Below are 26,751 nucleotides of genomic sequence, written 5' to 3' on the forward strand. Positions count from 1 at the left end.
TCAGTTCTTCAATGAAGTCCAGGGGCTTTTTGCCTCTGTGTCTTAAAATGTAAGAAAGAGTGGTCATTCCTTAAGGATGACCCTTTTAAGTCTCAAATGGAAAATGACAAAGGTAAACAAATCAGCTGCCACCTCACTGTGAAGGTGTTTGTTTTTTATTTTACTGGTCAAGAAAACCAAAGGATAAATGCAAGTAGGCATGTATTCTTAAAAGATACAAAGCTTTTTCACATCCATCGTACTCTGATTGCACAATTAGTGGGATTCCAAGACAGATGTGATTGTTCCATTTTACAGATGAGGAAACTGAGACTCAGACAGGTAAAGTGACTGGCCAAGCTCATCTAGATAGTTGACAGCAGAGAATCGAGGTATTCTCCCTCATCGGAAAAAGAAAAAGGAGGAAAAAAACCAAACGTGGATATCTATTAGGTGTACATAGCTACTTAGACGCACCCAGTCTGGAAAGGGAAGTCCTCTGTTGTTCAGTGAAGGCTCTGCTCTGTAACCTTCAGTGAGCAGAAGTGGAGAGGATGAATCACAAGAGGACGTGCTGATGGATGAAGCTCCTTCCAACCTCAGCCAAGCTTCCACCTTGCAGGCCAACCGAGAAGGTGAGAGTGCCGAGGCCAAAAAGGCCTCCCTTCTTGCCCTGCACGTCTGACAGACACTACACTAGGGTTTTCCTGGAGGCAGCTGCCCACATGTGCAGAATAAGGAAGCATCTGTCTGCATGCGCTGACATACACCATCCACTTTATCCTCAGCCAGTTTTTCAAATAACGTTTTACTACTGCTTGCCCAAAGTTTGTCACTTCTTACTTGGTTCGCTTTCTTCTCACCCACCTGCTGTCATCGCTCCAGATTCCCTCTTATCAACAGGATGCAGTCACTAGCAAAATAGGACTGGAAAGGCAAAGGGGCACCAACAGACTTGGTCAAGCCCTACATCGTGGCTCCTCAAGCACCTCCCTGGAGCCAGCTTCCACATTTCAGCAACCCTGCTCAGCGTGTCGATGCATTAATTGGCACTCTCAGGAAATCTGGGCTGGCTCACTAAGTCTGTACACCACACTAGATCTGATTCTTCCTCTCTTAGAGTCAGATACCCCATCGCCTTCCCACTCAGTCTGCCGGCCTGCACAGTGGCCTGTTTTCTAGCTACTCAGTATAGTCCTCCAATGTGCTCCCTTTGTTTTAGATTCCATGAATATCCTGGACCCTGAGGATGAGGAGGAACATACTCAGGAAGAGGACAGCAGTGGCAGTAACGAGGATGAGGATGATAGTCAGGATGAAGAGGAGGAGGAGGAGGAAGATGAGGAAGATGATCAGGTGAGGGGGGACTGTGTTTGGGTTGGTTCAGATGACCTCTTCCATGGGAGCACAGAACTACAGAAAAACGGACAATCTGGGTTACTAGCTAGCCTCGTCGCCTCCCTCCCTCATGTGCTCATGTGGCCATGACACCAGGCTTCAGAAAACACTTACCTCCAGCAATTCTCCATCTCGTATTTTCCCTTAAGGAGGATGATGAAGGTGAAGAAGGAGATGAAGATGATGACGACGATGGTTCTGAGATGGAATTGGATGAGGATTACCCTGATATGAACGCTTCTCCCTTGGTCCGATTTGAGCGCTTTGACCGGGAGGATGATCTCATCATTGAGTTTGACAACATGTTCTCCAGTGCTAGTAAGATACAGGGGCTCAGCTGGGTTCTTACCTATTGATTCTTATACCCTTCTCTAGGGTAAGCCAAGCAGAACTAAAGCAGCCATCAATCTGATAGAGGACACCACTTCTTTTACTCTCTTGACATCCTGGGTCAAGGGATGTCTGAATCCATCTCTCTGGATAGCATACATATCCTTGCAAGAAGGAATCGGAGGAGGCTGCTCTTACTATCTCCACCTCAGTAAACAGGGAGCTCTTAGAGCCTGGACAACTTGATGTTTTGCTTGATTGAAAAAAATGAGACCAAGTCTGACTACATGAGGCACCTGAATGCACACTGCAGTGACAGGGCAATCAATAATCTTTAATTTGTAACGCTGGATCTCAAAGGTTTGGATGGACATCGCTGAGCCTGGCATTAGGGAGTGGATTTTATATATTAACTGTTCATCATGGATGCAACTGATCAGGAGAGAAAATGAATCTCTCCACTCCTTTTCTATCAACATCAACGTTCCTTTGTAGCAACGAGTTCTTAGCCTCAAGCTGTCTTCATGGGACAGGTCTTACATCAAATCACAAGCATAATATAGCTGAAAACACTTTTAACAATTTTGGTCTGTTGTCTTGGCCATAATCTTTTACCTCTGAGCCTCAGTTTGTCACCTGTAAATGAAAAGCATGAAGAGAGAAACAAAATGAGCAGTAGATAATTTTCAAGATATCTTCTATGATACTCTTAGAATTTTTGCAGTTTTCATCAACCTTCCTTATGTTTGAGCCTTTGTCCATTCAACAAAATGAATGAATATCTCAGATGTGCCTACCAGTCCTTGGTACTAGGGATAAAGTGGTAAAAGAAAAACAGGAGTTTTTACCCTCTATAGAAACTTATGGTCTGTAAGGAATTATAAGTAAGAAGACACCACATTTAGTATGGTAATACACAGAGTAAATGTATATCTAACCTGGCCTATTAGACTTTAGAAGTAATATCTTGGACTGAGAGTAGAAGTAATATCTTGGACTGAGAACAAAAGAACAGGTGAGGAAGGGAAGCAGAGTCTTCTAGGCCAAGGGGCCAGCATCTGAAATGCCTAGAGACATCACTGTTGTTGTGTTGAAAGTGGGCTGGGGAAAGGTAGGATTACATTGAGGTGGTGGCATAACCCTATGGTTGTATCAGATCCTGGATTAGGTGTGGGAATGAGGGAGAAAGGAGAAAGATCACATTTCCATATGAACAAGGCCCAGGAGACATGATTCTACACATGAACAGCCATGGAAGAAATTTATTTTTGGCACTGACCCCTTTTGCATATTTTCCTTGCAGCAGACATTCCCCCATCCCCAGGAAATATCCCTACCACCCACCCATTGATGGTACGCCATGCAGATCACAGTTCCCTGACACTGGGCAGTGGTTCTTCCACAACTCGTCTTACCCAGGGCATCGGTCGCAGTCAAAGGACCCTAAGACAGCTCACTGCCAATACAGGCCATACCATTCATGTTCACTACCCTGGGAATCGCCAGCCTAACCCTCCTCTTATACTCCAGAGGTGAGTTTGTGTTAAAGCAGAATCAATGAGAAGTTGGACTCAGTGAAGCTCTTAAGAATTATAACTGAACTTCAACATTGTCTTGACTATAAGTTTAAACAGTCTCTCATAAATAAGGTGTGTGACCCATAGTAAGTGAAACAATTTTAAAATGAAAGAGTGACTATAAGTGCCTTAAAGGTGTACATTAATGCCTAACATGGTGCCTGGCATATCAAAGCTTCCTAGTGTTCAAGGAACTAACTTTAGAATAATATGCAGTTCAATCTCGAAGTTATCAAATGGACATGCTAATAAGGATGGTAGTAAAGGTTTAAGTGCAGTATGATTAAAATCTACCCATAAAGTAAATCTACCATTACTAGATGTACATATTTGATCTCATGGTTAATAGATTTCTGTGGACTTAAAAGTGAAAGTGGTACCTTACCATTACCCTACAGGTTGCTTGGTCCCTCTGCAGCTGCTGATATTCTTCAGCTGAGCAGCAGCCTTCCCTTACAAAGCCGAGGCCGGGCCCGCCTCCTAGTGGGCAATGATGACGTCCATATCATCGCCAGGTCTGATGATGAGCTGCTGGATGACTTTTTTCATGATCAGAGTACAGCCACTAGCCAAGCAGGCAAGTAAGAGGGAGGATTGAGTTCTTTGATTCTTCTTCAGTCCTAAGAAGAAGAGTAGTATCTTTCCTGGAGAAACTACATTTTATAGGAGCCAAAACCACTTGGTGACTTAGCCAAGGGCAACAACTCTTTACTGCCTAGTCTAGGACCTGTTATACAGCAAAACTTGTGGCAGACCATGGGTTCTTTTAGGAAAATAATGCAGTTTTTAGGTCCATCAACACTTCATAAAGCCAAGAATTTTACTTCATTTTGTTCTCTTCTTACAGGAACCCTGTCCAGCATCCCAACAGCTCTAACCCGATGGACAGAGGAATGCAAAGTTCTTGATGCTGAGAGTATGCATGACTGTGTTTCAGGTCTGTGACAACTCGAATATCAGAGTAGTAATGAGCCTTCCAGCTAGAATGAGTATGCAGAGAGTTGTTTTTGATTCTCTGGCTGTTAGCTCTGCCTCTCTACTTCTCAACCTTTCCAAAGTAGCCTCTGATTTTTACCTTTTTCTTGTAGTGGTTAAAGTGCCCATTGTCAATCACCTAGAATTCTTGAGAGATGAGGAGCTAGAAGAGAGAAGGGAGAAACGCAGGAAACAGCTGGCTGAGGAAGAAACAAAAATAATAGACAAAGGCAAAGAAGACAAGGAGAACAGAGATCAGAGTGCACAGGTGAGGTGACTCCAAAAGACTTAAGAGATGCAGCATTTTCTATTATGCTTTTGCCCTGCTCATAGTACTAAACTACTAAAAAAATTCTAGAATATTACATTGAACATGGAAGATTGTTCATTAACAGATTGACTGTTTATTCATCTGGTTTTTAGGCAAAAAGAAAAAAAGTCAAACCTAGAGGTAAATTATTTCTCCACTACCTTACTGGGGAAATGTGAACCTTACACAATAGTCCTACTTTGTAAACTCTATCTTTCTGAGGCCTAAAGATAAACCCTCACTCAGCCCACGCTCTTAGTTCTCAGTTCCATTTCACAGTGGACTTGAAGAAAATTTTCCCACCTGAAATCTATTACCATACAACTAACATATATACATAAAAGCTAATAGAAACACACAAAAAGAATGGAAGGCTATAGTATGTCCCACTCAGCTATTAGGATATTGGGTAATTTTTTTCTTTATTTGCATACCAATCAAAGCTTCCCCTCCCTCCTCTCCTCCCAGTCCCTCCCTCTCACATTCCCTTCCCTCTTCCCTTATCCCTTTCTCCTCAGAAAACAGGAGGCCGCCAATGGATATCAACCCACCTTGGTATATCAAATTGCAGTAGGACTAGATGCATCTTCTGTTGAGGCTAGATAAGGCAGCCAAAGGCAGACAACAGAGTAAGGAACAGCCCCTGCTTCTCCCACATGAAGACCAAGCTGTATATCTGTTAGATATGTGGAGGGACTTAGTTTCAGCCCCTCTGGGCCCAGGTTATTTGATCTGTAGGTTTTCTTGTGGTATCTTTGACCTATCTGGCTCCTTATTGGGTAAATTAAAAATAAAGACATGAGGGGCACTTTACTGGGATTGGATCAGTGGTAATGTGCTTGCTCTATATAAGCCAAACCCACATACTTATATGCAGGCACATACTCCTACACATGCAAAGAAATGGGTGCATTAATATTGAGGGTATAGCTTAGTGATAGGGCAATCTTCTGGTCTGTACAAGGTCCAGGTTTGATTCCTAACAGACTTGCTCTAACAGATATCTTTATATAAAACTTTGCCTTAAAAACAGTAACATTGTATATGACTAAAAGCTAAAATGGACATTGAATTATAGCTCAGTGGCATGTGCATGGTTTGATCCAAAGCAATACCCCAAAACAAAGCTAGAGTGGAAAAAAATAATAAACCCAAAGAAGGGAAATAGGTGGAGCTAAGAGTTTTCTGTCTCACAATTGTGCTTATTTCTAATGTGTTCTTTTTTTTTTATTCTTTCATTGTTCATTTCCTGCTCACTCCCATACTTTTGTCTTTATGTAACCTAGTGCATTCTTTTTAGTGTGTTGCTAGAGATAAAAACTAGGACCTTACACATGGTAAACTTTTGAACTCTCCAGCTGGCCTGTATTCCCCAAGTCTTCTCCAAAGCTGTTGAACATTAGTATAGTGTATGTAAAGGAACCGGATTATATTTTTGTATTCAGAAATGCCCACATGGCCAGGCCACTGAATTCCTTGGTAGTCTAGGTAAGAAATAATGACTCTCATATTTGACCTTTCTTATGTGCTTGTAAACATCTCCCAATAGTCTCTCTTCTCTTTGCAGTGTACTGTATCTAAGACAAATGACTCCACTGAACAGAATGTCTCAGGTAACCCTCCCTCACTTCCACTCTTGCTAATTAATCAGTGGATTCTTTCTAAGTAGCTGGCCACATGGGCTGAAGACAGATACTGGTGCTCTGTGGGATGAGGTAGTAGATTGTATAGTTTTAGGGTCATACCCCATCTTGGAGATAACTATACAGTCTACTGTCTTTCCCACGGTGGTACACTTCCCATCCAACTAACGCTATTCAAGTTACTGTTACGGTTATGCTGTGTTTCAGTATGATATGTACACAGGTCATGTGTCTTGTTCTTTTCCCCCACAAACTCGGCATGTACATCTTTGAGGTACATCCTTTGGTATGGCACTTCATTAGAACACCCGGGGGCAGTGGTTCTCTGTTGCCAGTCAGTCCTCAATGAAAATTAACACAGGGAAGTCTAGTATGTGTTTTAGAGCTAGATTTATTCCATTCAAAAGACTTTTATATTTAGAAGTTATGTTCTCCTAGATCTTAAATAACAAAATATTGTTACTAAATTATTGGGGTTTTTTTCCCAAAAGTAATGCCTAGTTTAGTCCTTTTCATTCTTAATCTAAAATCTTAGTGGCCTATGGAATTTTAAAGTTTTAAGAACATCGTCTTTTTAAAATGGGGTTTTGGGGATCATAGCTTTGTGGGAATATATACATATGCATTACATATATATATATATATATATATATATATATATATATATATATATATATATATATATATATATATACACACACACACATACTTCTTATTCCTTCTAATCATCTTAACAATGGTCAGTAATCATTTTTGTCATTGGTCAGTGTGGTATCATGCTTGCCTCATGTCTATTCAGAATTTTCTTCTGCCCTTGAATTGGGGGGCTTGTTTTACCAATGCCTACATAATATTTTAAAAGCACTGAAAAGAGGATAGATGTCCCAGTGCTCTTAATCTAGCAAAAGGTATATGAAAGAGTCTATGCTATAAGGTAAAGTGGCCTTTTGCCTACTGCCCTTACTAGACACATCTGCACATGCTGGGGTGAGGTAGTAAGTTGTATTGTTGTGGGGTAGGGATTTTAGGCCCCAGTAAGAAGATAACTATACAACTTACTACTTTCCCTGGTGTGTGGCATATTCACATTAAGTCTTGGCAGTATTGACTCCATTAGAGAAAAAGTAAATGTTTATTCAGTAGACAGGAATATAATAAAGGGAGGTAGAAGGGGACAGATGGTAGAGTGAGGCAAATAATGTTAAATGACTTGCCCGTATATTAGAACATATTAACTGATTATTTTACCATTGAGTATAAACTGGACATTCTTCTACTCTTTGATTCTATGATAACTTCATTTACTTGTAGTAGAATATGAATATGAAGAATGTGAATGGAAACTGTAGGAATTTTTGAATAAGAAGCAAGGCATGTTGGTTCATACTTGCAATTCTAAAACTTAATAGACAGAGGCAAGACAAGCAAGCGTTTGAGGGCAGCCTTGGCTTTAGAGTGAGCTCAGTGTTAGCCTAGGCTGCATGAGACCCTGTCTGTAAACGACAGCAGGAATGTAGAATTATGAATAAATTCTGACCACTTCTTGTTCCAAGTAGATCAGGAAATGTAAGGATTTATAAGCTTTTAGGAGATTTTTTCTGGGTAGCCTTGCCCTATCTATGGTATGCAACTGTTCCCTTCTTCCTGGAACATAGAAAAGATTGTATTCTCTAGATCATCAGAGTCATATCTCTGGTGTTGAGATACAAATAGTATTGTTATTTAGCCCTCATTATTAGGATATGCCATCCAAGAACTGTTTCTGGGAACAGATTGATTTGAGAAAGATTTTCATGGCTTTTATTTGAATGGGTCCTTACCAGGCTGCATGTGCTGATTGGATTCTTCCCATGGTCATTCGCTAAGTTCCCCTTAACCTCGAATATCATTCTTTCCAATAAAGATGGGACTCCTATGCCTGACAGCTATCCAACAACCCCCTCTTCAACGGATGCACCTACATCTGAGTCCAAGGAAACACTTGGTACCTTACAACCCTCCCAGCAACAGCCAGCACTTCCACCCCCACCATCCTTAGGAGAGATTCCTCAGGAACTACAGTCCCCTGCTGAAGAAGTGGGAAACTCTACACAGCTATTGATGCCTATAGAGTTGGAGGAATTGGGTCCCACAAGACCAAGTGGAGAAGCAGAAACAACTCAAATGGAATTGTCTCCAGCTCCCACCATAAGTGAGTAGAATGTCATCTTTAAAAGGGCATAAAAAAGAAAAAAATTGCTATCGTTGTAACTTTTCTCTGCTTTCTCACTTTAAAGAATTAGGAGCTCAGAATCCTCCACTCCAGCTTTCTTAGTTGAAGCTGAGATTTCTTCTTTTGTGTCCTCAATTATTGTTGTGTATCTTAATGATAGTATTAGACATGCCATAATTTATCTAGGCAATACTCATTTCTGAACTATCATGTCAGGTTTGCTATTTGACTTCTTTGAAAATAATTTTTCAAAATTGGTGGTGCCTTCATTCATAAACTGAAATTCTATATCATTCTGTTTTCCTATCATTTACATACTTACTGCTCACTTATTTAAAATAGTGCATCAAAATTTTCAACAAAATATTTTTTTAACAAGGCAAATTGAAACTGACTTCACTATACCATAGTTTCTATGCTGTGGCCTGGAGAGATTTTTTTTTTTTAAGATGCCAGTTTTGCTTGTTTTTATCAGGAACTGTCACAATTTCTTTTCCTGTTGCTGTGATAAAATAATCTGACAAGTTATTTTAAGAGAAGGGTTTATTTTACTCACAGTTTGAGGTTATGTTCTGTCATAGCAGGAAGAGTCATAGCAGAAACTTCAGGGAGCTGGTCACATATCATTATGCATAAAACGATGAATACATGCATGCTTCTCAGTGCTACCACTCACAGTGGTAATTCCCAAATGATGTTTTCAAAGGCCCATGTCCTAGGCAGTATTTAGATTTGGTCAAATTGATGATCACAACATAACCATCACAAGACATTAACCATTACTAGAGGCCTTTTCTATTTAGATAACTGGAACCATTAGCATGTTTTTGTAACTGGTACCTGCTGGAAACCTGAGAGTAACAAAAGCCCTACTTCAGATATCTAGGGACATTGTAGACATGTGTAGTACATAGGAATTTAAGGGCAGTTGATGGAAGAGTGGGCAATAGATAATCAAGTGGTGATGTAGATGAGTGAAAAGTCTATACTAACTTGCAAAAGGAAAGAACCCTACCAAAGACTTAGCCTGTTATATAACCTCGATTCAAAGTAGCCATCTAATTTCTCACTCTTACTTCCTTCTAGCCTCTCTTTCCCCAGAGAGAGCTGAAGATTCAGATGCATTAACAGCTGTCAGCAGTCAGCTGGAAGGTTCTCCCATGGACACCAGCAGCCTGGCTTCCTGTACATTAGAAGAGGCTGTGGGTGACACTCCAGCAGCTGGCAGTTCTGAGCAGCCCACAGCAGGTAGCTCCACTCCTGGGGATGCCCCATCAGGTGTGGCAGAAGTACAAGGTAGACCTGATGTATCAAGAGAATCCAACCAGCCACCTGAGGACAGGTAAGTACTATACAGCCAAGAGGAGATTAGGAATGCATTATAAGTTATTTCAAGCTAAACACTATTGGGCATGCTTGTTGCACTGTGATTGATATTTCGTATCTGAGATGGGTATTAGGAATGTTTTTGTTGTTTGGTTTGTGTTTGCTTTTTATGGGAAAACTGTATAAAGAACAGCCTGAGGATGATTTCTTTCCCTTAGTTCCCCCCCTGCATCCTCTGAGAGTTCTTCTACCAGAGATTCTGCCGTGGCCATCTCTGGAGCAGATTCTCGTGGAATTCTAGAAGAGCCACTACCTTCAACAAGCAGTGAAGAAGAAGATCCCCTTGCTGGTAAGTCCATGTGTGCCATTATGATAGTTTCTGTTTCCAAAAACTCTTTGCTTAGACAGACATACCCTCCAAACACTTTCTTCCAGGTACGTGTGTGAGTCAGGGGTGGAGGTTGTTGAAGACAGGCTAGCAATAAGAGGATGCAGGTGTTGCATAATGGAATGGGTTCAGGCTTAGAAGTCAGGTTAGCCTTCGCTCACTCATTTTCTACCTTTATAAAATAGGACCATTATTTAATATCTCTAATCCTCATTGACAGACACTATGTTAGTCAGTTTTCCATTGCTGAATCAAATGTCGGAAATAGCCAACTTTTAAAAGAAATGATAAGCTTAGCTCACAGTTTCTTGGTCTCTGTAGTAAGAGACTACTGTATAATTGTGGCCACACACAATCTTCATGAAAGTCTTTATACACCACTAATGAACTATTTGAATTTATTTGAGCTGTTGAACTATTTGAAGCTTAGGAAGATGGGTTGTGGCTCCTCTCCATATCTTTGCAAGCAGTGGAAGCACAAAAAGCTGATTTTTCTCAACCCATGATTTGTGTTTCTTTTCTCTGAGTATACCTTTGAACATCCCTTTACATCTTAACATCTCTTTAGGTATCAGTCTCCCTGAAGGTGTGGATCCCTCCTTTCTGGCTGCTCTCCCTGATGATATCCGTCGGGAAGTCCTACAGAACCAGCTGGGCATACGTCCACCAACCCGAAGTGCTCCCTCCTCAAATAGCTCAACTCCTGCAGTAGTGGGGAACCCTGGTGTGACTGAAGTGAGCCCTGAGTTCCTGGCTGCCCTACCTCCAGCCATCCAAGAGGAAGTATGTAAGCGGGAACATGGTGAGAACAGTTTTAGCTTGAAAAGAGGTATACTCTTACTGATTTCTTTTCTTCTATAGGTGCTAGCACAGCAGAGAGCTGAACAGCAGCGACGGGAACTGGCTCAGAATGCGAGCTCAGACACCCCCATGGACCCTGTGACCTTCATTCAGACTCTGCCCTCAGATCTGCGCCGTAGTGTCCTAGAGGACATGGAAGACAGTGTGTTAGCTGTGATGCCACCTGACATTGCAGCTGAGGCTCAAGCTCTAAGGCGAGAACAAGAAGCTCGGCAGCGGCAGCTCATGCATGAGCGTCTTTTTGGACACAGCAGTACTTCTGCACTCTCTGCCATTCTCCGAAGCCCGGGTACACAGGGAGGCAAGTGGGAGGGCTCTGGAATATCTTGGCCTTGTTTTTTAATTAGCCTCCTTTTACTACCTGTTATGTTGCTTGAACCCAGTTTCTCCTCACTTAACCAAATTCAGTTTCCTTTTTCTTTTCTTGTAGCTTTTACCAGTCGCCTGAGTGGCAACCGTGGGGTCCAGTATACCCGCCTTGCTGTACAGAGGGGTGGCACCTTCCAGATGGGGGGTAGCAGCAGCCATAATAGGTACCCTTGTCCTTTTTTTTTAAACTTCACTATACTACCTTCTAAGTCCCTTAATTTTGTAAGTAGAGAAGCTAAAAGATTTTGTGGCAGCCTGGATGACAATTCTGGGCTATTTTCCTTGAAATGAGTAGACAAGCAAAATCCGTTTAAATTCCCCTATTTTCAAAGTGCCACAGCTTTGACTAGGCTTAGCTAAAAGACCAAACTCAAAAAGGCCTAGTCATGGTTTTAACAAAATAGAAAATGGAGGCCTATTTGCAACAGATAAGCTACAAAAATAGGGGAGGAGTTACTTATTGACTAACTAGGATGAAGCACAGTAGATTTAACAGTCTAAAACAATTATACAAGAGATCAGTCCTTACAAAAGAATGGCAACCCCTTAATCTAGAAAAGACAAAAAACAAGCTGTGGGTCATAGACCTTAGATTTTCATCACTTGGTAAATGATAAAAATATGAATCTCTGCTCTCTTCTCAGTGGTCATGTAATAAGGAGCAAATTATCTGATTTGTTTGAGCTTTTCACTCACAATCTCAATAATGTTGTACAACATCCTTCAGGGAAAAACGTTGTAAAGTACCTGGTATATGATAGATACACAATAGAGTTGTTGCTGTGGATTGTTTTGTCTTCTTTTACAGTCTCCCTAGGATTATCCCACTCATTGTTCTCTCATGTACCTCATATACTCATTCTAGTACTTTAGCTAGTGTTACCCAGAAACCATGCTCTGTTTCCAGGCCTTCTGGCAGTAATGTGGACACACTCCTCCGCCTCCGAGGACGACTTCTTCTAGACCATGAAGCCCTATCTTGCCTCTTGGTTCTACTTTTTGTGGATGAGCCAAAGCTCAATACTAGCCGTCTACACCGGGTACTGAGAAATCTCTGCTATCATGCCCAGACCCGCCACTGGGTCATCCGCAGCCTCCTGTCCATTTTGCAGCGCAGCAGTGAGAGTGAGTTGTGCATTGAGACACCCAAGCTCTCCACAAGTGAAGAAAGGGGCAAGAAATCAAACAAGAGCTGTGCATCAAGCAGCCATGAGAACCGTCCCCTGGATCTGCTCCACAAGATGGAGTCCAAAAGTTCCAATCAGCTCTCCTGGCTCTCAGTATCAATGGATGCTGCTTTAGGCTGTAGGACTAACATATTCCAGATTCAACGTTCTGGAGGGCGTAAACATACAGAAAAGCATGCAAGCAGTGGTTCAACTGTCCACATCCACCCCCAGGCTGCTCCTGTTGTCTGCAGACATGTTTTGGATACACTCATTCAGTTGGCCAAGGTGAGGAGCTTGAAGGAATCCTTGACCCCAGGGCTTTCTGGGCATCAACACCTTGGGTGAGATCTGGACAGTAAAGGGCTAACAAATCTCTTTGTTGATTTATTTTATATTGTGCCATTTGCTGTTTCTGAGAAATTGTCCAATAAATAACTTCGTGGAGTTTTATCTCTGTTCTTTACCATTTTTAATGTACTATCATTTTTAATGTGTCATCAAAACAACTGTTTACACTCTATGATTCTTGTTTTACAGATAAAGAAGCTGAGATTCAGAACACTTTAATGGTTTTGTCATTTGACTAGAAAGTGACAAACACAGTATTTTTTGAATAATAAACAGTGCTTACTATGTATTGGGGGCCCTGTACTAGGCACCAGGCAAAATGCATTGCCTCATTTAATACCAACAACTTTGCCAGGCTGTGTTGTTCTCCTTGTTTCATTAAGTGCAGAGAGACAAAAGATTTACAAAGATTGCTAATCTTGTTTTGCTTCAAAGTCCTTATTTCTTTAGGCTGCTTCACCATCTACTGGATAGAAGTCATATAATCCATCTGTCTTGTATTACCAGAGCTGTTAAAGAAAAGGAAGAGTCTGAGAAGCTATTGTCTTTTCCTGTCAGACTTATCCTTTACAGAGACTCCTTAGATCAAACCTATTCTTTTCCCTGCAGGTGTTTCCCAGCCACTTTACACAGCAGCGGACCAAAGAAACAAACTGTGAGAGTGATCGGGAACGGGGCAGTAAGCAGGCCTGCAGCCCATGCTCCTCACAGTCCTCCAGCAGTGGCATCTGTACAGACTTCTGGGACTTATTGGTAAAACTGGACAACATGAATGTTAGCCGAAAAGGCAAGAACTCCGTGAAGTCAGTACCAGTGAGCGCTGGTAGTGAAGGGGAATCTTCCCCACACAGCCTTGAAGCCTCTCCACTGGGGCAGCTCATGAACATGTTGTCACATCCAGTCATCCGCCGGAGTTCTCTCTTAACTGAGAAACTCCTAAGACTCCTCTCTCTCATCTCAATTGCTCTCCCAGAAAACAAAGTATCAGAAGTGCAAACTAACTCCAGCAACAGTGGTTCCTCCACTGCTGCCACCTCAAACACGTCTACTACTACCACAACCACCACTACTGCCACTGCCCCCACGCCCACACCCCCAGCTGCAACTACCCCTGTCACTTCTGCTCCAGCTCTGGTTGCTGCCACAGCTATTTCCACCATTACTGTAGCTGCTTCTACCACAGTGACTACCCCCACAACTGCTACCACTACTGTTTCAAGTAAGTGTTTAAAGTCAGAGCTATGGGGTTTGTGCTATGGCTCCCATCTTATTCTCACTTCCCAATGCAGATAGTCTTCTCTAAATGATATTGTGAGAACAGAATGTGTTCATTATTACCCTGTTTTCTCTTTATTCCACTCCCCAGACCACCACCTTCCATGTGTATGCTATACATTTGTATAAAGCCAAACCTCTGCCTCCACCAAAAGTGGTGGAGTTAAATCCTAAGATTTCCAGACTACACAATAAATAGATTGAATGAATGCAGTGTGATTTAAGATAACAGATCATCTTAGGAAGAAGAGAAAATAAGCCAGATAGCAGATGAGTTAATTCTCTGCAGGTATAGGTTGGTCAGGTGGTTAGTTAGTTTGGGGGTTTTGGGTTTTTTGTTTGTTTGTTTGTTTTCAAAACAGTGGTTTCTCTGTGTAGCCCTGGCTGTACTGGACCTCACTCTGTAGACCAGGCTGTGCTCGAACTGAGAAATCTGCCTCCCAAGTGCTGGGATTAAAGACATACACCACCACTGCCCGGTGCAGGTATAGGTTTTAAAGAATAAGTTGTGCGATATGATAGGGGAACAATTTAGAGAAATACTTAGGAATTTTGGTAACCTTACAAGGCATAGTTAAGAATATAGCTCAGTGGTAGAATGCTTCCATGGTATGTATAACATCCTAAGTTCAACTCTGAGCACACCAAACAGATTTGGCCTTGATAGGTAGGTTGTCATTTTCTCTGCTTTGCCATTTTGAAGCCCTGTACAGTGCAGCACTTCCAGGTTTGTGACAGTCACAGAGCTTTAATATATTCTGTTTCTTTGAAGCTTCTACTACTAAAAGCAGCAGCAAATCTCCAGCAAAGGTTGGTGAAGGAGGCAGTGGTATAGACTTCAAAATGGTGTCCTCTGGCCTCACTGAAAACCAGCTACAGCTCTCTGTGGAGGTGAGTCTAAGCTCTGTATACCTTCTGAAATGGAAGGAAAGGGGTAGACATTTCAGTTCTCAGGTTAGGGCTTTTTTTACCTCTCCTATATTTTACCTAGGTGTTGACATCCCACTCTTGTTCTGAAGAAGGCTTGGAAGATGCGGCCAATGTGTTACTGCAGCTCTCTCGTGGGGACTCTGGGACCCGGGACACTGTTCTTAAGCTGCTACTGAATGGAGCCCGCCATCTGGGTTATACCCTCTGTAAACAGATAGGTAATAATATTCTATTCTGGCTTCTTATAAGACACACAGAGAGACATACACACTGAATTAGACCATACTCCTAAAGCTCAGTTCTTGTTTTCATCTGTAGATTGATTGAGAACAAGGTTGTCTGTCTTTCTCATTGCCAGCAACTGCTATATAGCTGGTCATCTGTGCTTAGTGAAGGAGTAGGGGAATATGATTCATGAGGACAAAAAAACCTACTTTTTTTTTCTCCCTAATAAGTGTCTATAAGAGCCCCATGATGAAGTTGCAATAATGACTTTTTCATCTTAAAGATATACCTACACTGTGATTGGGTTCAGGAGTTATACTCAGAATAATGGCCTCCTTTGTATAGTTTTGATGATGCAAAAGTTCTAGCACTTGAAAATTGTCCATGGGTGATACAAATTATCTCATAGTTCCATAGATAGCATCCTTTGAGGGAGAATAAGAATACCACAAAACCCAAATAGGTTTAAGAGCTAAAAAGAACATAGATCATGATACGGCTCCATTCTCTATAACAAACTGCATTTTGTGTAGATTTAGTAACACAGTCCAATGAATTGGTAGTCCCCCAAGTGGTTGGTCCATAGAAGAAACAATAAACCACATTGCAAAAATGTCCTGGTAAGGTTCAGCTTTCTGCTTTAAGGAAATTTCTGACCACATGAATCCTCTGCCTACCCAGGTACCCTACTCGCTGAACTACGAGAATACAATCTGGATCAGCAGCGGCGAGCCCAATGTGAGACCCTCTCTCCTGATGGCCTACCTGAGGAGCAACCACAGACCACCAAACTGAAAGGCAAAATGCAGAGCAGGTGGGTGTGGGCTAGAATCTGGAACATTTGAAAGGTGGCTTTGGCTGGTTTTCCTCTCCTGTGGTTTTTCTTTTATTTTTATTTCTTTTATTTGTTTGTTTTTGTTTTTGTTTTTCGAGACAGGGTTTCTCTGTATAGCCCTGGCTGTCCTGGAACTCACTCTGTAGACCAGGCTGGCCCCGAACTCAGAGATTTGCCTGCCTCTGCCTCCCAAATTCTGGGATTAAAGGCGTGCGCCACCACAACCTGCTTCTGTGTTTTTTCTATTCTATAACCTACTTGACCTGGTGTTTTTAATAACTTCTCCAATGGCTAATACTATCTTTAAGGTTATTTTCTCTAGTTAATACCAGAATCCCTCCTTGCTCTGAGTATTTATACTTTGATGTCAATATACATAAGCCACCTCTACACTGTACAGGTTTGACATGGCTGAAAATGTGGTAATTGTGGCATCTCAGAAGCGACCCTTGGGTGGCCGGGAGCTCCAACTGCCTTCTATGTCCATGTTGACATCCAAGACATCTACCCAGAAGTTCTTCTTGAGGGTACTACAGGTCATCATCCAGCTTCGGGATGACACACGACGAGCTAACAAGAAAGCCAAGCAGACAGGCAGGCTAGGTATAAAACTAGAGTGTCTAATTGAGGGTGGTGGTGGTGGTGGTGGTGATGCTGCTGCTGCTGCTGCTGCTGCTGCTGCTGCTGCTGCGGCGGCGGCGGCGGCGGCGGCGGCGGGGGGGTGGGGGATGGGTCCAGAGTCCCTGGAGAAGCTGGGCTAAAATGTCCTGTTTTGTTTCTATTTGACCTTTCCAAAAAAGAGCACCACCACCCCCCTTTTTAAAAGTATCAAATGTTGATGGCTGTATTGTATAACCTATTCAATCATCTACCTAAGAATGAATAGATCTAGTTACAATTGAGGGGTAATTGAAATCTGGCAAAGAAATGGAAAGACCAGCATTCTCTGAGAAAGACTTACAAGTGTGCTTTCTGCCTCCTTAAACACTCCTAATTAAAATATTAGCCATGTTCTCTCATACATTGGCTTCTGTCCCATAGAATACTCTACATGCCACCATCCATTTGTCTGACAATCCCCTGCTCTTCTCTACCCTGGGACTTGATTGTGAGGATACAAAACTGCCTGAACTAAAACTCAAATTCAACAAGATGCACTATGGCTTCCATGAAGGAAGAAAAGAATGTTGGACATTCCCACTTCCTACATTTTATATCATGCCTTCCCCCTTTCCCTCTTTCTCCCAGGTTCCTCCGGTTTAGGCTCAGCTAGCAGCATCCAGGCAGCTGTTCGGCAGCTGGAGGCTGAGGCTGATGCCATTATACAAATGGTACGTGAGGGTCAAAGGGCGCGGAGACAACAACAAGCAGCAACGGTTAGCATGATGCCTGTGGCCCCTCATTCATTTCTCTACCCTCCTTCCTGCACCATGTCATCAGTGGGGGTTCATTGCCCATACCTTGTATGCTTTTGCATTATGTTTGCTAAATGAATGCCTCTAGACAACAAGGTTACTTTCTGTTGGTGTTTCTCTTGCTATTCATTGTTTTATTGGTTTGTATTGATTGATATCTGGTTGAATTTAAAGCTTGGCCATCATATCCCACTCCCAGCTATCCAGTTAGCAGTGTTTTGCAAATTGTCTTATGCTCCATGCCTGCGTTCTGAAGGGATATAGGGTTTAAAAAAAATTTGTGAAATAATGTAGAGACAACGCCAAAGTCCCCTGAGCTTGGTATACATTATCTATGACCACTGTTCCACCCTGTCCTTTAATCTCAGCACTTGGGACAGACTGAGTTCCAGGACCAGAGAAACCCTGTCTCAAAAAATATAGTATATTACTGATCACACTGGACATAGTACAGGATTTGGGGGAATGACTCCAGCAGCAGTAAAGAGAGAAAATAAAGAGCTGCTATTCTGGGGTATTTTTTTCTGCCTAGTCTCCTGTCCTACCTGATAAAGACATAGCTTAAATACCCCACTTATGGAAGATTATACTGAGTTCAGTTTGAACAAATAGTAATAACAGGAAGCCTACTTTCTGCCTACCTTATGAGTATGTATACAAACAGAACCTGGTCCAGAAAACCTACAATTTTTTGTCTATATTCAGAGCACCAGTGTAGGGGTAGAGTGGGATCTGAGTGGGAATTACATGGGAGCAGCTTATAGAGAATGCAGTCATCTGGGATCTCTTGGGGAAGCCTGCAGGTTCATAGTGAAAAAGAAGCATGCTTGTCATTCTTTTGACCTAGAGAGCTATATACTTTGATAACCAGATATGAGAAAGTATCTTCTAAGCTCAAAGTGTGAGACTTTAAGGGGCCAACCTCTACTTCCCAAGAAAAGCAGAATTGCACCTTTTATGTGACCTTTTCTCCTTTTATCCAGTCGGAGTCTTCTAACCAGTCAGAGACATCTGTCCGGAGAGAGGAATCACCCATGGATGTGGACCAGCCATCTCCCAGTGCTCAAGATACTCAGTCCATTGGTCAGTACTACTGCTTGTTTTAAAAATAAAAAAAATTTTTTTAAATGTTCACAAGATTATAAATGTAACATCAGCCCAGACAACATAGGAAGAACCTGTCTTTAAAGTAGCAGATTAGGGCCTGACATGATGAGTCAGTGATTAAAGGGTATTTGTACTTGTCATCAAGCCTTAACCTGAATTTGAACCCCAGAATCCACATGGTCAAAGCAGAGTACTAACGACCACAAGTTTTACTCCAACATGTACCCTATGTGTTTGTGCTACATAAATAACATAAAGCGGAGGCAAGATTGAACTGCTCATATACCAAGCCTGCAGTTACATAGTGAAACTCTTTTATCTCGAAAGGAAATGAATGAGCTGGCTTAGAAGGTAAGGGTACTTGCTACAGAGCCATTACCAAGTTTGACCCCTGGTACTTATATGGTAGGAGGAAAAAGAAATTAACTCCTTCAAATTTGTCCTCTGGTTTCCACACATGCCGTGGCATACACATACCCATCTGTATACACATAACAAAATTTTTAAATAAGTGGGAAAAATGTTAATGTAAAAAGAAAAAAGGGAGCCATACATGGAGGCACATGGTCTTTAATTCTAGTATTCTGGAAGCAAAGGTATGGGTCTACATATGAAGTTTCTGGGCAGCCAGAGGTACATACTGAGACCCTGTCTCAACCCCCCCCCCAAAAAAAAAAGAGGAAGAAGAGTGTAGTGTGTGTGTGTGTGTGTGTGTGTGTGTGCGCGCGCGTGTGTGTGTTTGAGCGAAAGACAGATAGACATGTTCATCAAGTCTTGGCTCACCCGTTTGCTAGCTCTGAGTTTCAAGGCATAATTCATTGAAAGCAGTACTATTTGGGATGGGAAACAGCCCAGTGTCCAATGTAGGTGAAGTGCTTCCCATGGGGGATGATTTCAATCCTAGGTCATAAACATCCAACATGGTAACACACACTATTATAATCCCAGTACTAAAGAAAGCCAAGATGGGCATATCTCTGGGCTTATGTTTGAGCTTGCTAACCAACTGGCCTACCCTATTCAATGAGCTCCAGGTTAGTGAAAGACAGGTAGACCCTAGACTCAATCTATAGATTGAGACCACTTTTAGGGTCAAATGACCCCTTTCATAGGGTTCGCCTAAGACGATCCAAAAACACATATTTATATTATGATTCATAACAGTAGCATAATTACAATTATAAAATAGCAATAAAATTTTATGGTTGGGGATACCACAACATGAGGAACTATATTAGAGAGTTGCAGCATTTAGGAAGGTTGAAAACCACTGATCTAGGGGAACAATACTATACCTAAGATTGATTTTTGTGCATATACACACAATTTTAAAAACATTTTTAGTTAAAACAGGAATATGCACAGTTGTTAAAATTAAATAATTTAATATGTGTATAATACTTAACCAAGTACCTGGCACATAGTAAATATGACATTTTTCAATAAGTTACATACAGACTATTTTTGGTGCCCTTTAAACATATTACTTTAAAATGGTGCTCTCATAGGACATAAATGCTTTATTGAATCATCTGGACTTTGGGAGGTAAATATTACTCCCATGTCTTGTATCCATCTTCTTTTACACAAGGGCACACGATCTCCAAGTGCAACAGCCAGAACTCAAGCCTAGGGCTGTCAGAGCCTTGAAGAATAGTTAGGATTTGGTTAGAGGACAAGAGTGAAGGTCAGGAAGAAGCCTAAACAAAACTGATCTTACAGGGTTCTGGTGTAAAGAGGGAGGTGGGGAAAGGCTAGTGAGGATACTATTGCTTCTCTCTTACCTAGAAGATTCAACTAGTCTTGCTACTTGGCTATTAAGTAGTTGTGAATAAACTTACAGAGAGGAAGGAAAAAAATACCAACCATGGAGGAGGGAGGTGTCATCTTGCACTAAGGCTTCTTAAGGGCTTTAAGAGGCATGAGACTTTTATTTAAAATTATTGAGTCAAAATAATCTATTTTGTATCCTAGCCTTATCTCTAGAAAAAGAAAGTATGGAGAAGGCAACCTGATTGATTACAAAGGCAGAATTTATCAGGATTTAATGAACATGATATTTTAAAACATAATTGTACTGGAAGACAACTTTCCAAAGTTCCATTATAGCACATTTCCCTTAACATACAAGGTTCCTTCTCTGCTAAGGAATCAATGACAAGACTATACAATATTTGGCCTTTGAAAACTTGAAAAAGAGACTGGTATTATTTGAGGAGTCAAATTATCTTATTTAATTTACCTTCTAGATGTTGTTCAATGATTAATACTCATTGACCAGTGAGCCCAGACTGTCTAGTGTCCTGTGCTTTTGGTCTGGGAAAAACTCAAGTAAGAGAGACACTCTGCAAGTTTTTGACTGTCCTTTGTGTATCTAGTAGTCTCAGATGGAACACCACAGGGGGAGAAGGAGAAAGAGGAGAGACCACCTGAGTTACCCCTGCTCAGTGAGCAACTGAGCCTAGATGAACTGTGGGACATGCTAGGGGAATGTTTAAAAGAACTGGAGGAATCTCATGACCAGCATGCAGTATTAGGTGAGTTGCTCTCTGAGGTTATAGATTCCCAACCCCTTGGTCTGCTCTTGGACACTTTCTGTCTGGTAATGGTGGTGGTGATTATCTTGTTTTTTCAGTCTAAGTTTGTTGAACTCCCTCTGTGTGTCTGTAACAAGAATTCAAAAGAATTGCCCTCTCTTAGTAACTCTGGTACTTGTGATTTGTCTTTATAATTGATTGCCTGTTTTGCTTTTCTGACTTCCTCTTTTTAGTTGTATTACCCTGCAAGTTTAAATTATTCTATGTTTTATAGTTGTGATGTGGTTATGGGAAGGTGGGCGTGTTTATATGTTAAACTTTGTAAAGTGTCACTTTCCTGTCATTGCTATCCTCTAGTGCTACAGCCTGCTGTCGAGGCCTTCTTTTTGGTCCATGCCACAGAGCGGGAGAGCAAGCCTCCTGTCCGTGATACCCGTGAGAGCCAGCTGGCACACATCAAGGATGAGCCTCCTCCACTCTCCCCCGCCCCCTTAACCCCAGCCACTCCATCCTCCCTTGACCCATTCTTCTCCAGGGAGCCGTCATCTATGCACATTTCCTCAAGCCTGCCCCCTGACACACAGAAGTTCCTTCGCTTTGCAGGTACATGGAACTCTTAGACCCATAGATTTTACCCCTATCTAATTAAGCAAAATGAGAGAGTTGGCAAACATGCTTGCATACTAACACCCAACACACTTTGCAAAAATATAGACCTAATTAATTACAGGAGAGTTCTACTGTAGAAGTTCTTATATTCCTTGCATTCCAAAGGATTTGGGTTTTATTGTAAAGCTAGGTGTCATAAATGCCCATTCATTCCTTGGAAGTGGCCCCTGCCTTTAGCTATTTCCTGATTTAGGCCCCCTAAAACAAATAAAACCTAGTTGGTCGTTAGACTGCTTTGTAGTTTCTTAGGACCTATAATATGCTGATTCCTGCTGTCATCTTTTCTCTCAGAGACTCACCGCACTGTGTTAAACCAGATACTACGGCAGTCTACCACCCATCTTGCTGATGGGCCTTTTGCTGTCTTGGTAGATTACATCCGTGTCCTCGACTTTGATGTCAAGCGCAAGTATGTACTCTGCTCCTGGGATGTATTGGGGTGAAGAACTACATAAATGATACCTGTGTCACCTTCCAGGGAAAAAAAGCTATGGTTGTTCCTAGGGTTATAAAGGTTTCTTGGTGGTACTACATTTCTAAAGTTCCCTCTCAGCCTTTAGAGTCATAGTGGTGATATAGTCAAAATGAGGTTCAAGACTTCTTCCTTGTCATCTCTACTCCTTCCTATACACATAAATATGCTTACTTGATTGTCTCAGAAATCTAGTATAATTGTCTCTATGGTCTCTCATTCAGTAGAAATAGGAAAATTTTGAATTCATAATAAATGATCTATCCCAGCTGCTATAGACTTTCCGGGTGTGGGGGGTTAAAAGATCAAAGAGGCAGTGGTGGCGCATGCCTTTGATGGGAGGCAGAGGCAGGCAGATTTCTGAGTGCGAGGCCAGCCTGGTCTACAAAGTGAGTTCCAGGACAGCCAGGGCTATTCAGAGAAACCCTGTCTCGAAAAACCAAAAAGAAAAAAAAGAACAAAGGGAGCATGTCACTATGAGTTTTCTCTGAATAGACAGATATAAATTTGCTTTGCCACCCCCAATCCTACTTCCTTTCCTTTTCTACATCCTAAGATATTTCCGCCAAGAGCTGGAACGTTTGGACGAAGGGCTCCGGAAAGAAGATATGGCAGTGCATGTCCGCCGTGACCATGTATTTGAAGACTCCTATCGTGAGCTGCATCGCAAATCTCCTGAAGAAATGAAGAATCGATTGTAAGAACTCAGAGAAAACAACTAAGATGATTCAGGGCCTATATGCTATATGGTAGCAGTGGCCTAATCTGGCCTCAAGTTTAGGGGAAGTGGTTACAAAACTCCCAGTAGCATTCTGGCTTACATAATGTTAATTGAGCTTCCTGCATTTGGACTTGGACTGCTAGTTGACCTTTTGGCTGACTTAGTCACCAAGTTTTAGGCAGACAAGAATGTCTTTAATGCCTTTGCAGTGCAAGCTTAATATTAGGCTAGGAATAGAAATTTGCCTGCAAAGCAGATTGGTAACCCTGGGTTTGGGAAGCACCATGTGCTTGAGTGCCCCCCTCCCCCAGTCAGTAATTGTTCACTGGTGAAGCCACCTGGAAGAAATTGACAGCTTGTAGCCATAAGTATCACAGTAGCTAATGAGACAGATTAAAATCATGGTCTGTTTTTCTAGAGCTCTCCTGGTACTCTGACAATGGACTCTGCAAAGTCAGATTCACAGAATCTTTCTTGCTTACTTGATGCTGCATGAATGGTCAGATCTGTCCTGGCTTTCTGCACAGCTCTCTTATTTCTGCTCTCTTATGCAGGTATATAGTGTTTGAAGGAGAAGAAGGGCAGGATGCTGGGGGGCTCCTGCGAGAGTGGTACATGATCATCTCTCGAGAGATGTTCAACCCTATGTATGCCTTGTTCCGTACCTCACCTGGTGACCGGGTCACCTACACGATCAATCCATCTTCCCACTGTAACCCCAACCACCTCAGCTACTTCAAGTTTGTTGGACGAATTGTAGCCAAAGCTGTATATGACAACCGCCTCCTGGAGTGCTACTTTACTAGGTCTTTCTACAAACACATTTTGGGCAAATCTGTCAGGTGAGATTGTGGTAGTCTTTAGACTGCCTTTAGCCCTGTGACTCTCTTATCTTTATTCCCCTTTTCTTTCTGTTCCTCAAGCCATGACCCTATCTAATTGCATTTTTCTAGGTATACAGATATGGAGAGTGAAGATTACCACTTCTACCAGGGCCTAGTCTATCTGCTTGAAAATGATGTCTCTACATTAGGCTATGACCTCACCTTCAGCACTGAGGTAAGTTGGAAGATAAATTTGGGGAATTACCTTGGAACTGACTCTCTGTATCAACAGTTCTGAGAAAGCACTTTGACTTCATCAAACAGGAAATAGAATTGGTAAAATAATCCAAGTTGTCTCCTAGTTTCTCCTCAGTGGGTAAGAGCACATGTTTTGCAAGCCTTATGGCCTCAGTTCAGATCTGACACCCATATAAAAAGCCAGGTATGGTCATGATTGAGTGCTTGGAACTTTTGAGTGCACAGTGCTTAGGGAGTGCAACACAAAAGAGGATCACTGGAGATAGGCTGACTGCTAGTTTAATTCTAGGGCAAGACCTTGTCTAGGGAATAATAGTGCAGAACACACAGACAACATTATCCTCTAACTTTTTTACATGTGCATATTATCACATAAACTTATATTCATACACACATGAAATAGTTTTATTTACATAATATATGCCCATGTGTTCAGGTATATACAAGACCAGAAGTGAGCATTGGGTCTCATGGAGTTGCAGGGCTCTGAGCCACCAAATGTGAGTGCTGAGAACCAAACTTGAGCCATCTGGAAAAGTGAGCAGCTTGCACTTTTAATACCGATCTATATCTTTCTAGCCCTAATTTTTTGTTTTCAATAAGTTTTCAGTAAGATAATTTTTCAGGTAAGCCTGACCAATCCCAGGGCTCAGTGTGGTGGAAGGAGAGAACTGACTCCTGCAAATATCCTCTGATACACACACACTCTCTCTCACACACACACACACACACACTAAATGTAAGGAAAAAATGTTCCAGGCTAGACATAGTAGTAGCATGCATCTGTAACTCAAGGGCTGGAGGTACAAAGACAGATGGAACTCAGAGCCAAATCAGCTTAGAGGTCATTGAGAAACACTCAAAGTAAGGTAGAACATGATAGAGGATGACACTCTTTGAACTCTGCCCATGTCCACACATACACTGTTCCCATGCATAATTTAGTCCCAAGGAGAGTTCATTATAGAAAAAATATTAGAATTACCCTTTCTAACTTGCTTTAGGGCCAAAGACTAATTTCATTCATTCCATCCTTCAGCTTTTTCTCTCTGGAACATGGCAAGGAGTTAGGATGTGTTTCCTCTGTGTTACTTGTAGTCCAGACCAAACCTGGTGTGTATGATTAGTATCTTGGATATTCTAGGTTCAAGAATTTGGAGTATGTGAAGTTCGTGACCTCAAACCCAATGGAGCCAACATCTTGGTAACAGAGGAGAACAAGAAGGAATATGTACACCTGGTTTGCCAGATGAGAATGACAGGTAGGAGAAATGTCCTTTAGATAGACCTCTACTTGTTCAAGGAAAGAGGTCAGCCTTTTATTTATTTCACATTTTTTGTTCTTATTTCCTATGACATGACCACAAATACCTTGCACAAAAGGAGTCAGAACACTTGACCAAAGTACTTCATCTACTATAATATAAGGGCCTGTCTAGAAACAGTGGTAGGTAAGGCAGGCAGATCTGTCAGTATAAGGTGTCGAACCAAGGCTGTATTAACTCTGTTCAGTTGTGTGAGTTCTAATTCCATGTCACTTTTTTTTTCTTTTTTTAACCAGGAGCCATCCGCAAACAGCTGGCAGCCTTCTTGGAGGGCTTCTATGAAATCATTCCAAAGCGCCTCATATCCATCTTTACTGAGCAGGAATTAGAGCTGCTCATATCAGGGCTGCCTACCATCGACATTGATGATCTAAAATCTAACACTGAGTACCACAAGTACCAATCCAACTCTATTCAGGTGAGCTGCTAGCAGAGGTGGCCCCATACTCTGATAAGAATGAAACACTTATCAGTGCTGGTTTATGGATAACAGTATACTTATACCTCTTTTTGTTCTTCTGGAGCTGATGTTCCCACCCATCCTGTGAAGGAATAAAATATTTCAAGTCCATTTCCATTTCCTTACATTTCTTTACAAGCTCTTTATAACATTGGCCTTTTGTTTGTCTCTTCTTACAGATCCAGTGGTTTTGGAGAGCATTGCGTTCCTTTGACCAAGCAGACCGTGCCAAGTTCCTCCAGTTTGTCACAGGTACTTCCAAGGTACCCCTGCAAGGATTCGCTGCCCTTGAAGGTATGAATGGCATTCAGAAGTTTCAAATTCATCGAGATGACAGATCCACAGATCGCCTGCCTTCAGCTCACACATGGTAAGAAAACAAAAGTTTTTCCTTTTCAGTGATTGTATTGAGGTCGTAGACTTGATAACTTCTATTGGGAGCACAAGTATGGCCTAGTCTACAACTTTAAATCTCAGTTGGTTAGGTCTATGGAGGAAGTTGAGGTGAGCAGATAGGCTAAACACAAGAGTGATGGCTGGAAAGATGTTTGCAAATAGCACTTTAGGGAATCATGGTGTGTTCCAAAGCTTTGCCTGGCTGGGCAAGGGCTGGATATACATGGTTCAACTGGTTAAGAGTTCCTTCCTACTCACAGGAACAGAATTTAGTTCTCAGCACCTATGGAGGTCAGTTTGTGACCACTGTAACTCCCACCTGCAAGGTAAATAATGACCTCCTCTTCTGAATTTTATAGGCAACTCCACTAACATGCATATATACCCATGCATATACATCACTACTGAACCAGGATA

At 41.8% G+C, this 26,751-nt stretch overlaps 1 protein-coding gene across 23 annotated transcripts in view; it reads left to right on the plus strand.

The window, feature by feature from the left end:
* Positions 1-26,751, plus strand: part of Huwe1 (HECT, UBA and WWE domain containing E3 ubiquitin protein ligase 1) — a 138,755-nt gene that overhangs the window by 110,142 nt on the left and 1,862 nt on the right. For 17 of the 23 annotated variants that reach the window (XM_029533992.1, XM_029534007.1, XM_029534008.1 and 14 more), the window contains 31 exons: positions 516-614; positions 1,202-1,335; positions 1,527-1,695; positions 3,011-3,239; positions 3,683-3,861; positions 4,132-4,221; positions 4,373-4,527; positions 6,137-6,182; positions 8,116-8,403; positions 9,511-9,766; positions 9,969-10,099; positions 10,707-10,921; positions 11,000-11,288; positions 11,430-11,532; positions 12,276-12,822; positions 13,495-14,104; positions 14,933-15,051; positions 15,152-15,308; positions 15,997-16,129; positions 16,551-16,753; positions 17,399-17,526; positions 18,549-18,648; positions 21,051-21,209; positions 21,567-21,812; positions 22,170-22,287; positions 22,907-23,047; positions 23,626-23,913; positions 24,025-24,130; positions 25,298-25,415; positions 25,715-25,896; positions 26,118-26,308. In XM_029533992.1, the coding sequence (XP_029389852.1) occupies positions 516-614; positions 1,202-1,335; positions 1,527-1,695; positions 3,011-3,239; positions 3,683-3,861; positions 4,132-4,221; positions 4,373-4,527; positions 6,137-6,182; positions 8,116-8,403; positions 9,511-9,766; positions 9,969-10,099; positions 10,707-10,921; positions 11,000-11,288; positions 11,430-11,532; positions 12,276-12,822; positions 13,495-14,104; positions 14,933-15,051; positions 15,152-15,308; positions 15,997-16,129; positions 16,551-16,753; positions 17,399-17,526; positions 18,549-18,648; positions 21,051-21,209; positions 21,567-21,812; positions 22,170-22,287; positions 22,907-23,047; positions 23,626-23,913; positions 24,025-24,130; positions 25,298-25,415; positions 25,715-25,896; positions 26,118-26,308 (5,929 nt within the window). The remainder of the gene's footprint in view (positions 1-515; positions 615-1,201; positions 1,336-1,526; positions 1,696-3,010; positions 3,240-3,682; positions 3,862-4,131; positions 4,222-4,372; positions 4,528-6,136; positions 6,183-8,115; positions 8,404-9,510; positions 9,767-9,968; positions 10,100-10,706; positions 10,922-10,999; positions 11,289-11,429; positions 11,533-12,275; positions 12,823-13,494; positions 14,105-14,932; positions 15,052-15,151; positions 15,309-15,996; positions 16,130-16,550; positions 16,754-17,398; positions 17,527-18,548; positions 18,649-21,050; positions 21,210-21,566; positions 21,813-22,169; positions 22,288-22,906; positions 23,048-23,625; positions 23,914-24,024; positions 24,131-25,297; positions 25,416-25,714; positions 25,897-26,117; positions 26,309-26,751) is intronic. The other 6 variants (XM_029534005.1, XM_029534015.1, XM_029534014.1 and 3 more) reach the window with 4 other exon arrangements.

This window comes from Mus pahari, chromosome X (genome assembly GCF_900095145.1).
Source record: "Mus pahari chromosome X, PAHARI_EIJ_v1.1, whole genome shotgun sequence".
NCBI lineage: Eukaryota > Metazoa > Chordata > Mammalia > Rodentia > Muridae > Mus > Mus pahari.